This window comes from Triturus cristatus, chromosome 11, assembly GCF_964204655.1.
Source record: "Triturus cristatus chromosome 11, aTriCri1.1, whole genome shotgun sequence".
Classification (NCBI taxonomy): Eukaryota; Metazoa; Chordata; class Amphibia; order Caudata; family Salamandridae; genus Triturus; species Triturus cristatus.
Genome location: NC_140594.1, coordinates 987637850 through 987656586, shown reverse-complemented (window position 1 = coordinate 987656586; position 18737 = coordinate 987637850). Strand labels below are relative to the sequence as shown.

The following is an 18737-nucleotide window of genomic DNA, read 5'->3' as shown; positions in this document are numbered from 1 at the left end:
AAGAGGGAGTTCTTGAAAGAGTTTTTCGATCAAAGAGCTCGGTTGTCCACCACAGTTTTTTTTTTTTTAAAGGAATCATTACAAATATTCAGAAAAATACCTTGAGTATGTAGATCGGGCGATTCTCATAGGTTGTTCCAATTTGTGTACGACTCACGAGAGATGGATTCTGAGAAGCAATACTCGCAGTCCAGGAAACAATCTGTGCAAAAATATTCAGATAGGTTATGGGATATCAAGGGGGTCTTGCAACCATATAAATCATCAATACAATAAAATGTATCTGAATTGCTCATCTTACCGTATTATAGTCATTATATTTTTCATAACTGTGAACAGCACGAATGTTGCTATTACGCTCATTATCCAAGGCAGCTTGCAGATCATCAATCAATATTCTACAATAAAATTTGACATATGAAACATTAGACCTTCTAAACATTGAGAAAAAAATAATGTAGTGGACTAACTATGGGCCATATCAGAAACGGCCAGCGATAATTATCGCTGGCCGTGCTTAGCGATAACTTTCTTATCGCTGGCTATCTCTGCTTTTTATCGCCCTGATAGCGCGTTATCATCAACGCGCTGCTCCAGGGCGATAAACATTCCAGAGATAGCGATGTTATCGTCGTTTTGCAGGGAACATCGCTGGTTTTCCAGCGATGTTCCCTGCAAAAGAGCGATAACCTTGCTGATACGACCCTGTGGTCGTATCAGCATAATCCACCCCCAATGTTAGGGGTGGCTTAGTCAGGATTTTAGCAGACGTTAGTTTTTGGAGAAAACAGCAGTTTTCTCCAAAAACTAACGTCTGCTAAAATGCAAGGGCATCCTTGCTGATAGCGCAAAGACACGTTATTGCTCTCCTGACATGTAGTGTATGTCAGGAACGCCCACTTTGCATCTCATTAGAGACACAAAGGTAGGCGTGGTGTAAAAGGGTGCTAACATGCGAATACGTATATTAGCACCCTCTTGCTGATAGGGCTTTGGTTTTATCTCCGCTTTTCTGGCTTTTAAAGCCAGAAAAGCGGGGATAAAGCCCTTGATGATATGCCCCTATGTGAGTGAAATACGATCGTATAATTTTTTGTGATGGGAACAAATAGAAGGAGCAATTCAATAATGCACCATGAAAACAGCAAGAAATCAAAGAACGTATTAACTCACACAAAAGTAAGAGATAGCTAAACACATTGCATAACAATTATAAAAGAAAGTATAATTTGCTTTCGTATGCTAAAACATTGTGGTGTAATAAACAAGATATTACTTTCAATAATGAAAATTATTCCAATTAAAGGGCTCCTTACTCATTCCACTCACGCATATTCCCTTCGTTAAACCCTTCTATCACATTTAGCCCTTTAACATGTCTTACAGCGCTGTATGGTACTATACATACTGGGGCATATCAACAACAACCGGCGATAATTATCGCTGAGCGCACTTTGCGCCAGGATAATTATCGCCGGCTAGCGCCGATTTTTATCGCTGAGATAGCGTGCTATTAGCAACGCTTATCTCATCAGCGATAAAAATCCTGGCGCTAACAGGCTAACGTGAGATTATCGCTGGAAACCCAGCGATAATCTCACGTTAGCTTGTTGATAGGGACTCACAAACTTAGCCATGATATCCTCCTTCCATAGGATATCATGGCTAAGTCAGTCCTGAAGCAGGTGTTAGGAAAGTAGCGATAACAGGTGTTATCGCTATTTTTCCTGACGCTATGCTTCATAGTGTTATGCTTGCTGATAGGAGAAATGTCGCTTAGCGACATTTCTCCTGTCATGCCAGGTCAGGAACGCCCACTTTGCATCTCATTAGAGATGCAAAGCTGGGCGTTAGAAATCCTGACGCTAAAGCAAGGTTTCACGCGATAGCGTGACCTTGCTGATTAGGCGATAAAATTATCGCCGCTTTTCGGCCGAAAACGGCCGCAAAAGCGGCGATAATTTTTTATCGCCTGCTTGTTGATATGCCCCACTATGCTTTCACCAAAAACCTAATTCATGCCTTTCGGCTGCACTTGCTGGAGGTCTATGCGTGTTTGTAGATCTGTGTGAACAAGTGCATATTTGCGTTCATGGTTCAATGTGTGCATGGATGTGTGCATGTGTGTGCATGTGTGTAGGCACGACACAAAACTCATTCTTATTCCCATTCCCTCATTTTTGTTTTCTAAGAACTTAGCAATATGGTTGTCATAATATTCTATCAACGTTAATTAAGACCTTTTGTATTCCATTCAATATTAGGAATTTTTAAGAGTGTATTGTAATGTTTTCTGGATTAAACCCACCCAAAATAAATGAAATGTATAATCACTCCCACTACAGTCACTATAGTCACAGAACTGCTGTCAGATAAAGAGGATAGCAGTTCCCTCAGAGAAAGAAGTAGCAAAGTTAGGTAAAGACGTTTGAAAGGAAATTCAGACAACCACAGAGAAAAAACATGAATTGCATTTTGGCATGTTGTCTACAAAACATCTTTTTTTGCTCTTCTCTAAAGACCTTACAATGTCTTAAATTAAATTAAATTCAGTTTACACCTTTAATTACATTTTAATTTCATATTAAAATGAGTGTCCATTTGTAAGATGTATGTCAAAACAATGTAATCCCATATTATCAGGATGTTTTACGTGGGGTTGGAAATAACTCGCATAATTTGCAGTAGCGAAATTATGCGGAATTACAGCAAAATGAGTTGAGGTTATATGGAATTACATGAGGAGCGTAACCAAGGATTTAATGCTATTTTCTCAGCGCAAAATGCATCATTGGTTTCAAAATGGACACAAAAATGCATTTTACCCTAAGAAAATGGCGGATAAATTCAACAGAACACAAACAGCACCAGCCGCTTGCGCTCACTAAATTCATTGTTTCTGGGCTTCTGCAATAGGATCTTTGCTCCAACAGACTCTTATTTATGTGAGCAGGTGTAATTGCCCAGGCCTAGTATTAAACCCTTTAAATAAGGGATTTTACTCTAGCAATTCTTGACATTTCACCATTTTTACATTCATGCCTTTTTTTGTTACCTTTCTTCACCAGTATTAATGGCATAAACCACCTCCAGTGCTCTGTTGTTCTTAAGCAAGGTAGTTACTTGACAACAGCCAACCAGACGGTGTATTAAAGAAGTGTGATTGTTTACTATCTTTAGGAAATGTCTGTCTTTGGCTGATGAAGTCTGAAGTTATATTTGGAATCTTCAGGGGCAACAGGGTTTAAACAGGGGGAAAGCATGGTGGATAAAAGTTTATGGGGCATGCTTAATTTCTTACTGCACCTCAAGGTAAATGGTTTTGTGATGTTTTACTTTGCAACAATATAACATTGGGTGCAAGTGCATCAAATAGGGATAGTCGCCAGCAGCAGATGGCAACACCTGGAACAGAAAGTTAACATTACTGCAAGAGCCCTGTTGAATTTCTATTGCTTCCCCTCTTTCCTTTACCCTTGTCTCAAAGCAGTAAAAGACAGGGGGGCATATTATCAAGGACGGCGTTAAAATTATCACTGCTTTAGCGGCAGGAAACTGCTGCTAAAGCCGTGATAATGGGCTTGATAATATGCCCTAGAGAATTCACATAGAAGCCCATGTTGACACCAGAACATGGGCTTCTATGGGAATTCTCAAGGGCATATTATCAAGCCCATTATCGCCGCTTTAGCGGCAGTTTTCTGCTGCTAAAGAGGCGATAATTTTAACGCCGTTTCTTGATAATATACCCCAACCTGATTAGTAACTGCTGGCGAGGCAAAGTGGAAACCTTGTAATGTTATATGATATGTTTTCTCGTCAAAAAAGCTTTGTGGATCGCAATATTTCCCCCTTATTGAGAATGCTTTTCTCCTAGAAATGCTTGACTTTGCCCCCCTTGAGCCTGGAGTAGGACAGAAGCAGTCATATCAGATTAGCAACAATATCCTTCGAGAGGACGACCAATCCGTATTCAGACCTCACGGCAGCACAGACTATGACCTTTAAAAAATAGTTGATGGTGAGCTCCTGATTGCTGGCAAAGAAGAACCCTAACCTTTTGCTCCTACTCGACCACTATGCCGCTTCAAATACAGTCAAAACCAATCACTAATTCGGTTACTGCAAACATGTACGGGCTTTTCTGTCATGGTCATACTATGGTTCATTTCCAGCCTCACCTACTACCACCAATTCTCGCAGATGTGAACGTCACGATCCCAGAAACTGCAAAGTGTCCAAGGCTCCATCTGGTCCCCCAGCATCTTCTATCTCTTGTAACCCTCTTATCAACAACCACATCAAAATCCATCAATATACCAACAACAAATTACGCTACCTTCCAAATTCCACTCCTCGCAAAATCCATTAGCTCAAAACATGCCTTGCTCTAATTCCCAATATGATCTCAATGCTTACCTAATACTGGACATGATTAAGACAGAATTCCTTTAATTTGTCAATACTAAAAGCAAACACAAATGTTAGACGTCGGACATTAGATGGTTTCATCTCCCAAGTGACAAAGAATGCAAAATAACTTGGCTTCACCCTTGACACCAAGTTCTCATACAAGAAATACAGTAACAAGGAAAGCAAGACAGCCTGGTGCCATCTCGCCCTTGTTAAGGATGTAAAATTCCACCTCTCAACCTCACTTCATAAAACCGTCAGACTTGGGGCCTGATTTAGAGTTTGGTGGACAGAATTTACTTAAGTTTGATTATGGCAGAAAATACCTTCGCCATCCTAAGGGACCTCCAGCCGCCACATTTAGAATTGTCTACAGGTCTTGCAGACAACTCTCTACATGGAGGGGATTCACCGTCAAGGCAGCTTTTGTCAGCGTAGACAAAGTCTGACAGATGGTATGATTATCCATGATGGCTGGCCATCAAACTTTTCAAATGTTTCATTTTTTTTCAAAAATAACCTCCTAGATAAGAATTTCTTTTTTCGTTCCCTCCCAGGAAGTGGGGGGTCATCATTGCTTTTTTCCTGTAATTTGCTAACGTTTTTTCTCCTAGTGATAGACAGTGAAAAAGATTTTACACATTCCATTCTGAATAGGGCAGGGGGTGTAAAGTCCTTCCTCCAAGAGTCTGTACTCCATCAGGTCATTGGAGGAAGTAGTCCATCGATGTTCATCACAGAATTAGTGCAGACAGACATTGCCTGAATCTCACCAGCCTAAATCCAGAACCTCAGATGTGTGTCATTGTTTTGAATCTAAGTTATATCTTCAAAGAAAATTATTTGTATATATTCTAGAGGGCTTCTGAAGGGTGAATGATCATATATATCATATTATAGCCACTATGGATATCAATAAAACACAAATGTCTTGCTAAGCTTTCCTCTAGAACTACAGTTGTTTGATTTCTAAGATCACCATTGTACTGCAAATCTTAAGGAGGCTTAAAATATATAGATTAGTAAAACTACCACTAAGTCACGCTATTATTAAGAGATTACCTGAGTTACTCTTGTCATCGAAAAACTATACCATGTGATAAAATAGCCGCTGACTTTAGAGCAGACTTCTAACGCCAGTAAGTTGTGTGAACAGTTACAGAAAATGTGCTATAATTTTTAAAAAAAAGAAAAAGTCAAGCAAAAAAGAATGTCATGTCAAGATGAACGTACTTGTATTGTATTCCACTTTCTGCAAGAATTCTGTCCACCCTGTAGGTTTTATGGGCTTCAACATGGAAATCCACATTAATTCCAGCTGTTATCAGTTCAGCAGATTCTGGGTGCCAGAAGTCAACCTAAGTAGAGGGCCCAAAAAAATTAAAGAAGAAAAATGTTTGTGATAAATTTACATGAATATTTTATATTCTGTGTGTAACTTAATGTTCTATCACCTGAGTATCTATAATTAATTGTATATGAATGTTTTCATTGAATAATAGTCAGCACTGAACACATTGAAGGAAGAAATAAAAGTTATGGGAACCATTAATACCCAATGATTATGCCATGATTATTTATGGTGGATTCGAACAGGCCAAAAAACTTAAAGGAGACATACCATTTCCAGACCTAAAAGTGTTGGAATATATACACGTATATAACAAAGACCCATGCTTCACCATATAGGCATTTTCAATATAAAGAATATTTCTTGATTCACATGCTATGTTTCAACATAGGATGTTGGATTGAAATATCAACACCAAAAGGCCTTTTAGGTCTCACCTAGCAGCAACTTTATCTTTGGCTGTCATCAAAAGACCTATTTTATCCAATACACTTTAACATAAACTGAAAGGAAGATGGTGGTTATCACACTTTAGTCATTGTCTTGTGATAAAAAAAATCAGCCAGTAGCTTCAGCTATTGTCAATCACAATTTAGATAATTTTAGATTGGCTCTTTTACCTCATGCTTTCTAGGTCCTTGCACCTCTTTTTATTGCAATGCAGTTTACTAGATACTTTTTTCTCCCTTTCCATCTGTCACTCTCTCTCTAGGGGCCCCATTATGAGTTGCACAGAGAGGTGTCGGTCCTGCTGTGTCTCTTTAGTTGCATATGTGCCCAGGATTATCCTGTTAGTAAACTGCAGACCCAATACTCCCTGGCCCGGAGTCATCCGGCCTGAACCTCAGGAGCTGCATGTAGTTGTGGCCGGGTCCCTTCTGTCAGCATCTTCAGCCTGAGGAGCAGAAGAAACTCCTTCGAACTGAAGTAATACAGAAAGCCCTGTGGGAGGGTGGGGAAGGGGGTGAGGGCCGACATGGACACTGTTTTGTCAATACTATGAACAGGGTCTGGGGGGGCTGCAATTGGAGAAGGCGAGGGCTAGCATAGACCGTGCCGCCATTATGGCGGTCACACTAGTCCCCGTCCAGGAGAAGGGGGGGTGCCGCGTCAGCAAATGACGCGGCGCTCCCTCCCCCGCATCGACCAATGGAAGAGGCGGCCTCTTGAACTGGAAGCACTTTGGTGCTTCCGGCTCGAAACCGTCCAGCCTGCGCCCAGGTAGACCGGTCTGATCTGGTCAGCCTGGGCGCCCTCCTTAAAAGGGGGCCGTGGGAAGCAGAACAGACTCTTGTTCTTGCTCCCCACAGGAACATTCACCGGGCCGGCTGCGGGCCCGTAATCTGTTTTTCTTAATAATGTTTTACAAATTGTTTGCTAATTTTTAATAAATACGGCCGGGGGGTTACACCCCCCTAATCCAAAAATATATCATTTTGGTGTGGTTTCCAATACCGTTATGCTGGGGGGAGGGAGGTGCCATCCATAAACCCAGAGTCTGTCGTTGGAGTAGGGGACATAGGTGAGTACCAGACCATAGTGGTTGCAGTCCACCCGCTACCCTTGTGGCAGCAGCAACAGTTTCACATAGTGTCCACAGGAGCACCCCCTTTATTTAAACATCCCTAGCTCTGTACTCCGCAAACATTCAGACATTTAAAGAAACGTTCAATCTTGCGGACTAGGCGCCTTCTCAGAAGCCCTGAGCCATACTTTTAATTCACATATCTTGCAGCCACTTTGGAGGAAACTAAAGTTCAGTGGAGAGTGACACCAATTGTGAACATGCTGGAGCGTTAGTGCACATTCAAGTTTGTACTGACCTCTCCACAGACAGTTGGAACAAGTGACTGCTGCAAAATATTGCACCACTAGTCAACAGAGCAATCTATGTTAAATGAGACATATTGGTGGAAATTATTGAAAATTGCACCAGTAAATATGGCATGAGGGCTCCAGTTGCCTAATTAATGTTAAACCCCTTACCTCGTTTATTAGAGATCTGTTTTCCCAAGGGTTGCTCCATTTTTTTCATGCCCCATATGTTTCAAATAATGTTACAGGTATGTCGAAGCGCTACTATGCTAATGCTTGCACTTTAGAGGGTCTCATTACGAGTAGGTTGGTGCTTTCCTACTAGTGCGTTAGGCAGGGGTCGGAATTATGAGTTGGAAGATATTTGACATATATGATAATTTTCTGATTTGTTAAGTAATTTAGCCTCTGTTTAATTTTGCCAGGTCAAACCTCCCGATATTTAAAGGGGAAAAGCTTACAGTACTTTCTGAATCATGTGAAATTTGATGGGCTAAACACCAACATATGCATGTGATGTTGTCACTCCCCAGAAACTTGCAATAGGTGATATTTATGGCACCCTATGAATAAGGTACCGGGTGGCATCAATATTTATAAGGTGTGATGAATAGCGCCTACACTCCCTATCAGGGCCTAAGTGTCAGGAAATCAACTTCCTCTTTCACAGTTGAACTGTCGTGTGCGCATCTCTCCTCAAGTTATAGCCTCGAATTTCTCCTTTGCTTCCTTAGATTAGGTGTCCTGCTTACTTTTTGCTACAACGCGCCTAAAACTGTGTAGTGATTTTGTTGGCGCTGCTGGCATTCTGAGGCAGGGAGGGGGGACCCTGCTGGAACCGAACAGCCGTTTTCATTACCTTGAGGGGTGTGGAGGACAGATGCAAGGGAGGGGAACGCGTCTCGTTAATTGCAGCTGTTTACATTTCACGTCGAGGTCAGCGACTCCCTCCTCCTCCTCATCCAAGGATAATTAAAAACGCCAGTCTGGATCTGTCAGCCCACGAGCGCTCTAATCAGGATTTTGCTTTGCATAGCCATTTTACACCGTGAGGAAAACAATGCAAGAACATTCCCTAGTTTTACAGTTTTTCTTTTTTTTTAATGTGACATGTCAAAAATTATGTTTCCAAGGTAAGAGCATCAAAATGGGGGATTGATGAAAAAAAAAAATGAAAAAAATCACTAATAAAAAACTAACACTAAAAGGCTGCAAAAATAAGTGCAACACAAGCATATTTAACTTCATTTCTGAGGCAAAGAATTCGCTACTCGCTTCTATATCTGCCATTTACTTATGTAATGCCGTTAAAAACCTCACAAGTGAAAACAAATAGGTTATATCACACCCTTGACTTTAGCAGGCTAGCCAGTGGCGTAGCATTAACTGCCACCACCAGCACTGTGCATGGGCGACGGGCCCTTGGCCTGAGAGCTCCTGACTCCATGTACTTTGCAGGGGGGCCCCATGAAGTTTTGCTGCGCCATTGAGGCTAAGGGGCAGCTGTCACACTTGGGTGGGCTACCATGACCTAACCATGAAAGCCCCCATGACCCTATTCTAGTCGAGGCCTCCTGCAGTGTCTTCAGGTTTCAAACAATTTTGCCAGGACTGGCTTTTGTTTTCAATTCCACCCTGTCTGAAGGTCACATATAACATACATATATGTTTCACTCATATGGACCCCCCTCCCACAGGCAGCCTGCCAGGATTCCAAGATATCCTTTTGTTGCAGGGATTCTGCTCAGGAACAGAACTATGCTTGCTACCACTGAACATCTGTAAATAGGGGCTGAGTCACCATACCCCCTCTGTATCCATGAGCCAGAGTCTGACTATTTGTGGTGTCTCACTTGTTCTCCTAACCATATCCAGAGAGACAAGTGAATTGACACCCCAGAACACAACACTCCCGACACTCTCAGTGATCGCGGTAACAGGACACCCGTTAATGTTGATCCAGTGGTGCGTATTTACTGGGTATGGGTCCATGCTGCTCACAACGAGGGCCTTAGTGGAGGGCAGATCCTTCTTCCTCTTTGGTCCCCCCATCCCACTTGTAGATTCCATTTTGACGTCCCCTTGTAAACTAATGTGTCACATCTGCAGACTTTAGAGTTAATATAAAGATGTCAGTTGGGGAACTGAGTGGTCAGGTTATAGTTGAGATCTGACCAGTTCAGTTTCTCATGGGCAATCATTCAAGTGAATGATTGTTATTTCATAAAAAATCTCTTTGATTTAATATGTATTTAACTACAATAATGTGAAATCCAATGCTCGTTTGAAAATTTTTGCATTGACCTCTGGGATCGTGATTATTAAAAATAAATAGCATGCTGCTCACTCTACCTGATAGTTTAGAGGACAGCGAGCAGATGAATATATATATTTTGTTTCTTTGATGTATGAAGTCGTTTGTGAGCTTCAGTTGAAATGAGCTCACATAGAGCCCGATTTAGATCTTAGCAGACGGGTTACTTCATCACCACTGTGTTTGTAATGTGAATCCCATAGGATATAATGGGATTTATATTTTGGCGGCCGGGATATCCATTACCATTGTGACTGAGTAACCCATCCGCCGAGATCTAAAGCAGGCCCATACTCCACAGACAGCACAGCTCAGAGAGAGTAATCCACGGTTGCCTCTCTGTTTCCGTGCCGTGTGTTCAAGCACTACTTCGGAGAAATTCTGAGTTAAATGTGTGAGCCTGATCGCAATCCCTAAAACCAGTGGTGTCCTGCATGAGTTCAGATATTCATGATATTTATATTAAAAACATGTGAAAGCAGCAAAAATGAAGGAGAACATGAATTTGAGGTGTGCCAGTTGTTTTGAAATAACTATGCAAGAACACTGTACCTGCATTGAACTGGTCAGAGATGTCACGAATGCTACCTCTTCTTCATTTTGCGGGGTGACACGAAAAACCTTATCCCTAAGGATTTTACACAAAAAAAAATTACAAATATTTTGTTATTCATATATCACACCACTTATTGTTGATACACTTGTAAATGTTTATTTTTCCTTAAAATATTGGTTTACTTTTCACCAATTATTTATAGGTGTGGCCTAGAGAAAGCTCTAGCTGTCTCGCTGACTCATGAGTTCCAAAAAAAACACAATGAAAGACATATACATATAAACCACAATGAGAGACATATAGATATCTAAATATATATATCGCTAATTTTAGTATATATATGTATTTATGTATATATGTATGTGTGTGTGTGTGTGTGTGTGCGTGTGTGTGTGTGTGTGTGTGCAGAAAAAATGTTTCCAATGGGAACAAACAAAACACACACCGGGGTCTGGAATCCAAAATCAAAGTGATGTATTGTTCCAGCACCACACTGGTGTAGGGAAAATAAATAACTTGGATTCCTGTCCTGAGTGCGCGTTTTCTTTCAGCAGCGAATTGCGATGCAGCGCGCGCTACGAAATTCGTTTTATTTATTTAATTGTTTACTTACCTCCAATTATCCATATTCCGGTTTTTAGTACCCCCCACCCTGCCCCTCCCCCGCCCCGCCTTTCCGCCCCACGGAACACCCTCCACGGGCCGCGGCTGTTTTCTTTGTTCCCATAGGAAATGTTTTTTCTGCATATTTGATGAACGAGTCCGCTCCCGACACAATGCCCCATACCCGTTGGGAGCAGCATCCTTATAGAAGAGCTAGTTACTTGGACACACACACACACACACATATATATATATATATATATATATATATATATATATATACACACATACATAAAATACAGTGACTTTTCTTTAGTACTCTTCATCAATTGGTCTGTCCAAGAAGCCGTCACATTTTGCTTCTCCCCACCAATGTATAGGAGGGCGCACTGTGAATGACTGCGTTTTCCCTGACCACCTGTGCACAGCTGCCTGAAAAGGAGTGGACTTCGGTACCGGGGCTGGTTTGCATGGGCTGCTGCACCAACCCTATATTTGCATATTTTTGTTGATCAAGTTTGTATATTGAAAATGTTTACAGAATAGATAAAACAAGTATTGCACGCTCGCCAAGGCCTATCAACTTTGCCAATGTTTGTTTACTATTTGCGTGACCTCTAAGGCTGCACATACTGCTTCATCGTCTCACAACCCCAGATGACCAAAACTGTCCTTAAAAACAGCAAATATGAGTATTTATTGTAGGAATTCCTGAACAGGACGTTCTGCTGCAAAACGGATCAACTGAGCTATGACCTCTCACATGACCTCTCGCATGGCCTAGCTTTTTGTGAGACACAAGATCACGTGACTGAGACCAATGCAGCTTTAGCTCATTACATATCCTCTGTCTGACAAAGGAGTAACATGCAACGCAATCTGTTTTTTGAAGTTTAAAAAATACAGAAGTAAAGAGGGGTGTGTAGTATACGGGCACACACTCAGTCCTTACCTGTGGAAGTTGTCAGGTTTCGCAGACACAGCTGCAAGACTCACAAGCAGCAGTATGGCCCACATGTTGACCTCTCAGGCTCTCCCTGCGCACCTTGCCCCTTAAATACCCCGGCGTGATGTTTGGTTTCCCTATCTAGAACACTTGCCATTTCATAATCAGCCTGACCCTGACTTTTTCCAAGCCAGCCTGTGCACACCTGCGACCGTGGGTGGAAGTTCCCATGTCTTATTTCACCATAATATCCCCTGCAGAAGGCCTTGCACGTGTAAGTCCCTATTCACAAATGGATTTGAAAATTATTGCAGTGGAACCCCTGTGAGGAAAGCGAATCGTTTTTCTAAAGCACTAAAGAAAAGGAAAGGGAAGTCCAGCATTGTTTTAATCTTTAAAGTAGGGGTGAGCGTAAATCGCATAATTTGCTGTAGCATAATTACGCCAATTTACCAACTACTTGCATACTTTAGATGTGTAGCATTTACAAGCTTCCTCAGTTTTAGTAAAACACTATTCAAGAGGTATCTTCCCAAAGGAACTAATTCATATATAACTATGCAAAGTTTGTTAACTGATCAAATTGAGCATGTCTACTAATGCAAAGCTAGAACCTACAACAGCTCTGTCTCCAACTAAATTACTTCAGGGAGTATTGAACATCTTTAAACATCATCCCTACTGGGTGAACACTCTGGCCGATAGTGTTTTAGGGGTGTAGATTCAGAAGTGACATTACGAGCACCCTGCGCCAACTTTAACAACAGTTTGTGCTGGTGTAAAGGCACCACAAGTTCTGCAGCACCTCACATAGGAACTCATTACGATACCGGTCGGACCAGCTTCCACGGACAAATCAGCGGCGGTCGGACCGCCGCGGTATTGTCGGAAGCAGTCTGTCCAACTGCCAGATTACAATGCATGCGTGTACACAGAACACCGACTACGGTGGTCCCTCAAACTCTGCCAGGAAATTTCTACCATGGTGGTGTCAGAAAGAACTAATGGAGCTAGTCAGAGAGCTGACGGCCGTACACATCATCCTCCCAGTTACGATGTGCCTTTCAGATGAGCCGACTATGGGGGGTCCAACCACCTCATCAGAGCTGATGAATAGGGAGGGAACGAAGGCTGAAACACACCTGTACACAGCTTCTCACTTTCTGAGGTGCCATGGAGCCGATCCACATGTCCTACGACTGCTGTATCTGCTCAATGCCGACAAATTTTACACCGTCATGGCGCAACTGCCAGTAAGTGTCACACATACCCGTCTAAATGGAATCCTCAGCAAAGCTTGATCAGTATGAGTGGAGGTGTGTGAGCAACATGTTTCCAAGTCATCACACTGGGACATCTTGCCAATGGTTCACTGATAGAACATCGATTACACAAATATCGATGTTAAAAATATCGATAAAAAATAACGACTACAAAAATATTGACTCCCATACCTAACAGGTAAGTACAAAAATATCGAAACAAAAATATCTATGAAAAAAATATAGATGTAAAAAATATCAATTTAAATATATATATATATAAAATAGAATAATATATATGAAATATCATTATTAATTTTAACAAAATTAATTAAATGTGAAAATACATTTTAACAAAACATAACAAATAAACTTAATTAAAAAAATTATAAACATGCAAACATAAATAAATATATATATTTACTTTAAAATAATTAATAAACTAATATTTTTAATTTATTTTAATAGTTTAAAATTATATAAAAATAAAAATATATATATCAATAATTTAAAATATAACAAATATTCTATAATAAATTAAAACATTAAACTATTAAAAAAATACTTAAGCTTACATTTCCCAATACAGTCAGTGCAACAGTAGGGAAGGTTTTGGATAGTGGAGGAATTAAATCTACGAATCCAACTCCAGTGAGTGCAACAGTAGGGAAAGTGTTGAATAGCGGAGGGGTACAAATTACTACTCCCACTCCAGTGAGAGAAACAGTAGGGAAAGTGTTGGATAGCAGAATGGAAAAAAATACTATTCCCACTCCAGTGAGAGCAACAGTAGGGGAAGTGTTGGATAGCAGAGGGGAATAAAATACTATTCCCACTCCAAAGAATGCAATGGTAGGTAAAGTGTTGGATAGCTGAGGGGTACAACTTACTATTCCCACTCCACTGAATGCAACAGTAAGATGAGTGTTTGATAGCAGAGGGCTAAAAAATTGTATTCATACTTCAGTGAATGCAACAGTAGGGAAAGACTCCCTGCAGATTTAGGTTACCCAAACCAGAGGGACTCCTGGAAGGCAACGTGCCAAGGCCACAGTCCATATTGCGCCTTCTTCAATGTCTCCATGTGTACAGGACAGGGGGCATGAGTTATATCAGAGACAACCAATACAGTCACAAAGTGCCATGCACTTGTTGCTAATGTGTAAGTGCAAGTCCTGAGAAAAAACACAGCAGCAATAGCAGTTGTCAGACATCAATTACAAGTATGTGGAAATAACACACATAAAAAAGGGCACACGTGCACCCAAAGTACCAATTAGGTATGACAATACAATACCCCACATGGGTGGAGAAACAAATACAAACTTTGAACACATAGCCACCCTACATCTCAGGTAGTACAGTAAGCAGAAATACGTGGACATTGGCCAAGTCATGCTGCAATACTTAGCATAGCAGATCCCACCTAAAGCAATGTCAGCCCTAATTGGAATTTATCCTACATATACATCCATTGAACATTGCCCCTCGTCGTCTGAAAACCATAACTTGTCCTAAGATCTTTCCATACTTACCACTGCAAAAGGATCAGCTATCATGTTCAAACAAACACAGCTGTAGTCACAAATCCCAAATTAGCCAATAACAACAAGTAGTAAAAGTAGCAATTTGCGGACAAAGGTTTCTAATTAAACCAAGTTGTTTATATGTAGTACAAATTGGGATCTAAAAACAAAGGGCAATGGTCAGTCTAAAATCCGGAATGTGGTCCAGCACACTGCTGTGCCACCTAAACTTCCAAGCAGAACACTGCCAGGCAAACCTCCCCAGGATGGGGCATCTAGTGGGCAGTCCAGGCATCTCTTTGATGTTATTTGGGTGGGCTGGGGTTGGGATTGGGAGAGCTGGGTTGGTCCTTGTGAGGGCTGGGTTTGTCCTTGGAAGGGCTCGGATCAGATAGGGAGCGTTGGTTGGTTTGTGAGAGGGCTGGGCTCGGGTTTGGGAGGGCTAGGCCTGATCATACGGAGCATTTTGTACACTTGAAGGGTAGTGATGGATGTAGGGAGGAGGTAACAGGTTTAGTAGTTTTTTTTTGCTTAAAAGATCTGTGGTGGGGTGGGGAAGAGGACTTTTGGGTGTGGTGTTTTAGACGGGTTGATTTCAGAGGCGGCTCCTCGTGGGAGTGCTGTGGGCGGTGAGGCGAGGTGGTGGAGGGGCAGCGTGGGGGGGTAGTAAACTCCTGCTGAAGGCAGAACTGAGTTCAGTTAATAAATAAAGAAATAAAACGAATTTCATTGCATGCGCTGCATTGCATCGCTACATTGCAGTGCGCGCAATGAAATTTGTTTTATTTATCAACTGAATTCTTGTTGCACACTACAGTTTGTCTGCATTCATTGTAAAGGCTCTAAATTTATGCATAAATGAATTTATATTTACAATACAAACTACTTTTTGTTTTCTCTCCTTGAATAGTGTTTCTTCTTGGCTTGGCATTTCATAACTTGCTACATACAATACAAGTGTTTAATTTTATTTAAATCGTCTTCTGAACTTTAAGTTTATATTTCGGCAGTGCTGAAAGGGTTCCTTACATTAAATCTATCTAAAAGGCTATAAAGAATGGCAGAATGTTGAACTGTATGACCTTTTGTATTAGTCAAAGTCTGGACCTTAATATTTCTGCTTAGACAGACATTGATCCAGGGATGGTTTTAGAGCAGTGTGACTGCACTGGGCGCTGACCTGGAGGGGGGTGGGGACACTGACCTCAGGTGTTTAGCAATAACTTAAGATTTAAAAGCACCGGCTGCAGAGTTCCTTGTGCGTCATGCTTTGAAGGAGCGATAAAAATGTCAAGACAACTCGTGATTAATGTTCCTGCTAGAGAGAGAGATCAGAGCTTTGTCTAGTGGCAGTATGGACTCGCCATAAGGTAGCGCAGAGGGTTAATATGCCTGCTTCAAAGAACAGGTCTGTATTTATTGTAGATAGCTGAGTAGATTAGTGAAGGCAGACTTTAACATCACTTTAAAAGAAAATGTATGTTAAAGAGGGACTATAATGAGATGAGGGGCACTTTTGCCGCGTGGTAGTGAGTGATTCCAAGGAGACGGTCATTGGGGGGGGGGGGGGGTGCACCAGCACTAAAGCCGTCCCTAGATTGACCATCTTACATCACGAGAAAAAGAGAAAGCTGATGGATTGAAGGCTTTAATAAATCATTGCCATTGGTAATGACTCTGTGCCACATTTCAATCCAACATTTGTTTTGCCCATTGTGCCACTAGAGAGAGTGTCTAACTGTTTGCAAATCAGTCATGGTACTGTACCAGCGGGAATAGTGCAGTTCAAACAGCCAGGAAAAGCCCAGGAGAATGTAAACAGAGCAACCTAGGCCAGTCTCAGCTCCTCCCAGGGCCTTATCAATATGGTATAGCTTGGTTCCCAGATCTCTGTTGAGTGCAAGCATGTCAACCTTCTCATACCAGTGGCTATGACTGCAGATCTGGATGAAGACTGTCGGGCCAGTGCTGTACCAATTAGTGATTTCCTCTAATTTAGCAACTAGATGGAGGCAAAGTTGGGTTCTACTTGCAGGTCCTACGTTCATCACTAAGCTTTATTTATGAAACATGACTTCGCTGAGTTTATTGGGTTTTGATCTGACTATGGTCTTACAAGTTATGGAGGACGTAGTTGAAGTCATAGGTCCTGCTGTCTTGACTCTGAGTGTCCAGTCGGTGGCTATGTCGCTAGGTGAGCCCACAAAGACCCCAGTTCAGGTCTGTCCTCCATTAAGAGGCTGATTAGTTTGTTGCTTTGGAGATTTGCATTAAAGAGACCTCTGTTCAACAACCAAGCTTTTTGCAGGCTTTCACCAATGGTACGGTCTCCACTCTGGGGCTGTACTTTGAAGTCTCCAGATGAGGAGGCTATTATGTTTTGTCAATTGTTATGTCATGTTAGGAATTTATAAAAGCGCGCAAATACCCGAGGGTGTCTTGGGGCTATCTGAAGGGCAGGTTAGAGGTAGTTTCAGAGGTTACATAGCCAGGTTTTTATCTCCTTCTTAAAAGCCATTAAAGAAGGGATTGCTCTAATATGCGATGGGAGGCTATTCCAAAGTTTGGTCTACTGTAAATAATGCTTCTGCCACCCCATTGCACCTGCTGGAGCAGAGTTTTCTGTTAGAAAATTCTGGGCCTTTTGGAGCTCTGGCATGTCAATGCGTTTTATTAATTTATTAATAATTAACAACTAATTATTTGTCTTGTACAAGTGCGTTCTATTAATCAACCTGTTTGTCCTAACACAAGAGAAGGTTACACGAGGGTTAGCATGTGTGTGCTGTTTATGTATTCACAATAACGTGCAAGTTTTCATGTTTAAACGTTGCTGCGTGCTATTTATTTTGAGCACAAAACGCTGTCTGAATTAATGCTCTATATGTCGCAAAGCTAGATAAATGCATACACATAGGGGTATTAGTGGGGTTAACACTGTCTAATCATTATGATGTAGTAATCTTTATTTTGTCTCTTTAATTAAAGATGATCTATTGTGGCCTATGGAGGCCTTTGTGAAATGATTGAGAATAATTTGGAGCCTGGCTGAGCTGTGGTGCAGGCGAAATCTGTGATGTGACAAGGGAGACCCCTGCTGGAATTCGGTTAAAGACAACTGACCGTAGTCCTTGAATGGAAATTTCCGTGAGGACATCAGCAAGCTTGGAGGATCTCCAAAAGAAATGAGTTGTCCTTGGTAAACAAAGGGCCTTAGAAAGAACATTGTGCTGAAGCCAGTTTGCCGAGGGAAATGAACGAGATGGATACTTTAATAGTTTCTAATTCTTGGTTCCTGTTTCGTGATATGCGTATTGTGACTTTTCCTGAGCGGAGATTTCAAGATGTTGCAAAGTTACATCTCTTCCTTCTCGTTCTGCTCAGTGATACAGTTTTACTTGTCAAATTTATGTGTGTTTTCATTGTATTTTTTCATTATAAAATGTTAGCTTAGGGAGGGCTCTCCCCACTCTTTCTTTCGTCGCCTTGCCGCGTGAACTTACGTTGCTGAGGACTGATGCTGAGGACCTTATCCTGAAAGACTTTTTGAGAGACTGGTCCTGACCCGTTCTGACACTAGTTAGAATAGGTAACTATGAGAAATGATTTATTCTGATTTCATTCTGACTAATTTTAGATAAAGCAATATAATTTTTAAACATGGTGTTGATTATTTCTTTCCTTGTCATTTATTGAATACTATATGATTATTGTTCATAGATTGTTTATATTATGTTAGGCAACCACTAAACTGGTCCTATCGCCTAGATATAGATGCAGGGTGCTTTAGGAGTTTTCTTCCCACAGGTTTATTGCTGGTAGAGTATTGGAGCGTATGTTAGTGAAATGGGCCCTAGCGTATGATGAATGCATGTGCGTGTAACTGTGAAGATTACTCTATCCGTGGTAGTGGGCATATTTCTGATACCCTGATCTGTATCAATTTCTCTG

At 41.3% G+C, this 18737-nt stretch overlaps 1 protein-coding gene across 1 annotated transcript in view; it reads right to left on the bottom strand.

Moving 5' to 3' along the window:
• Positions 1-12120, bottom strand: part of LOC146785786 (carboxypeptidase B-like) — a 46904-nt gene extending 34784 nt beyond the window's left edge. The window contains exons 1-5 of the mRNA XM_085635045.1: positions 12005-12120; positions 10446-10521; positions 5647-5771; positions 302-398; positions 101-202 (exon numbers count right to left, since the gene is read on the bottom strand). Coding sequence (XP_085491171.1) covers positions 101-202; positions 302-398; positions 5647-5771; positions 10446-10521; positions 12005-12069 — 465 coding nt within the window. The 5' untranslated portion in view covers positions 12070-12120. The remainder of the gene's footprint in view (positions 1-100; positions 203-301; positions 399-5646; positions 5772-10445; positions 10522-12004) is intronic.
• Positions 12121-18737: the final 6617 nt, after the last annotated feature.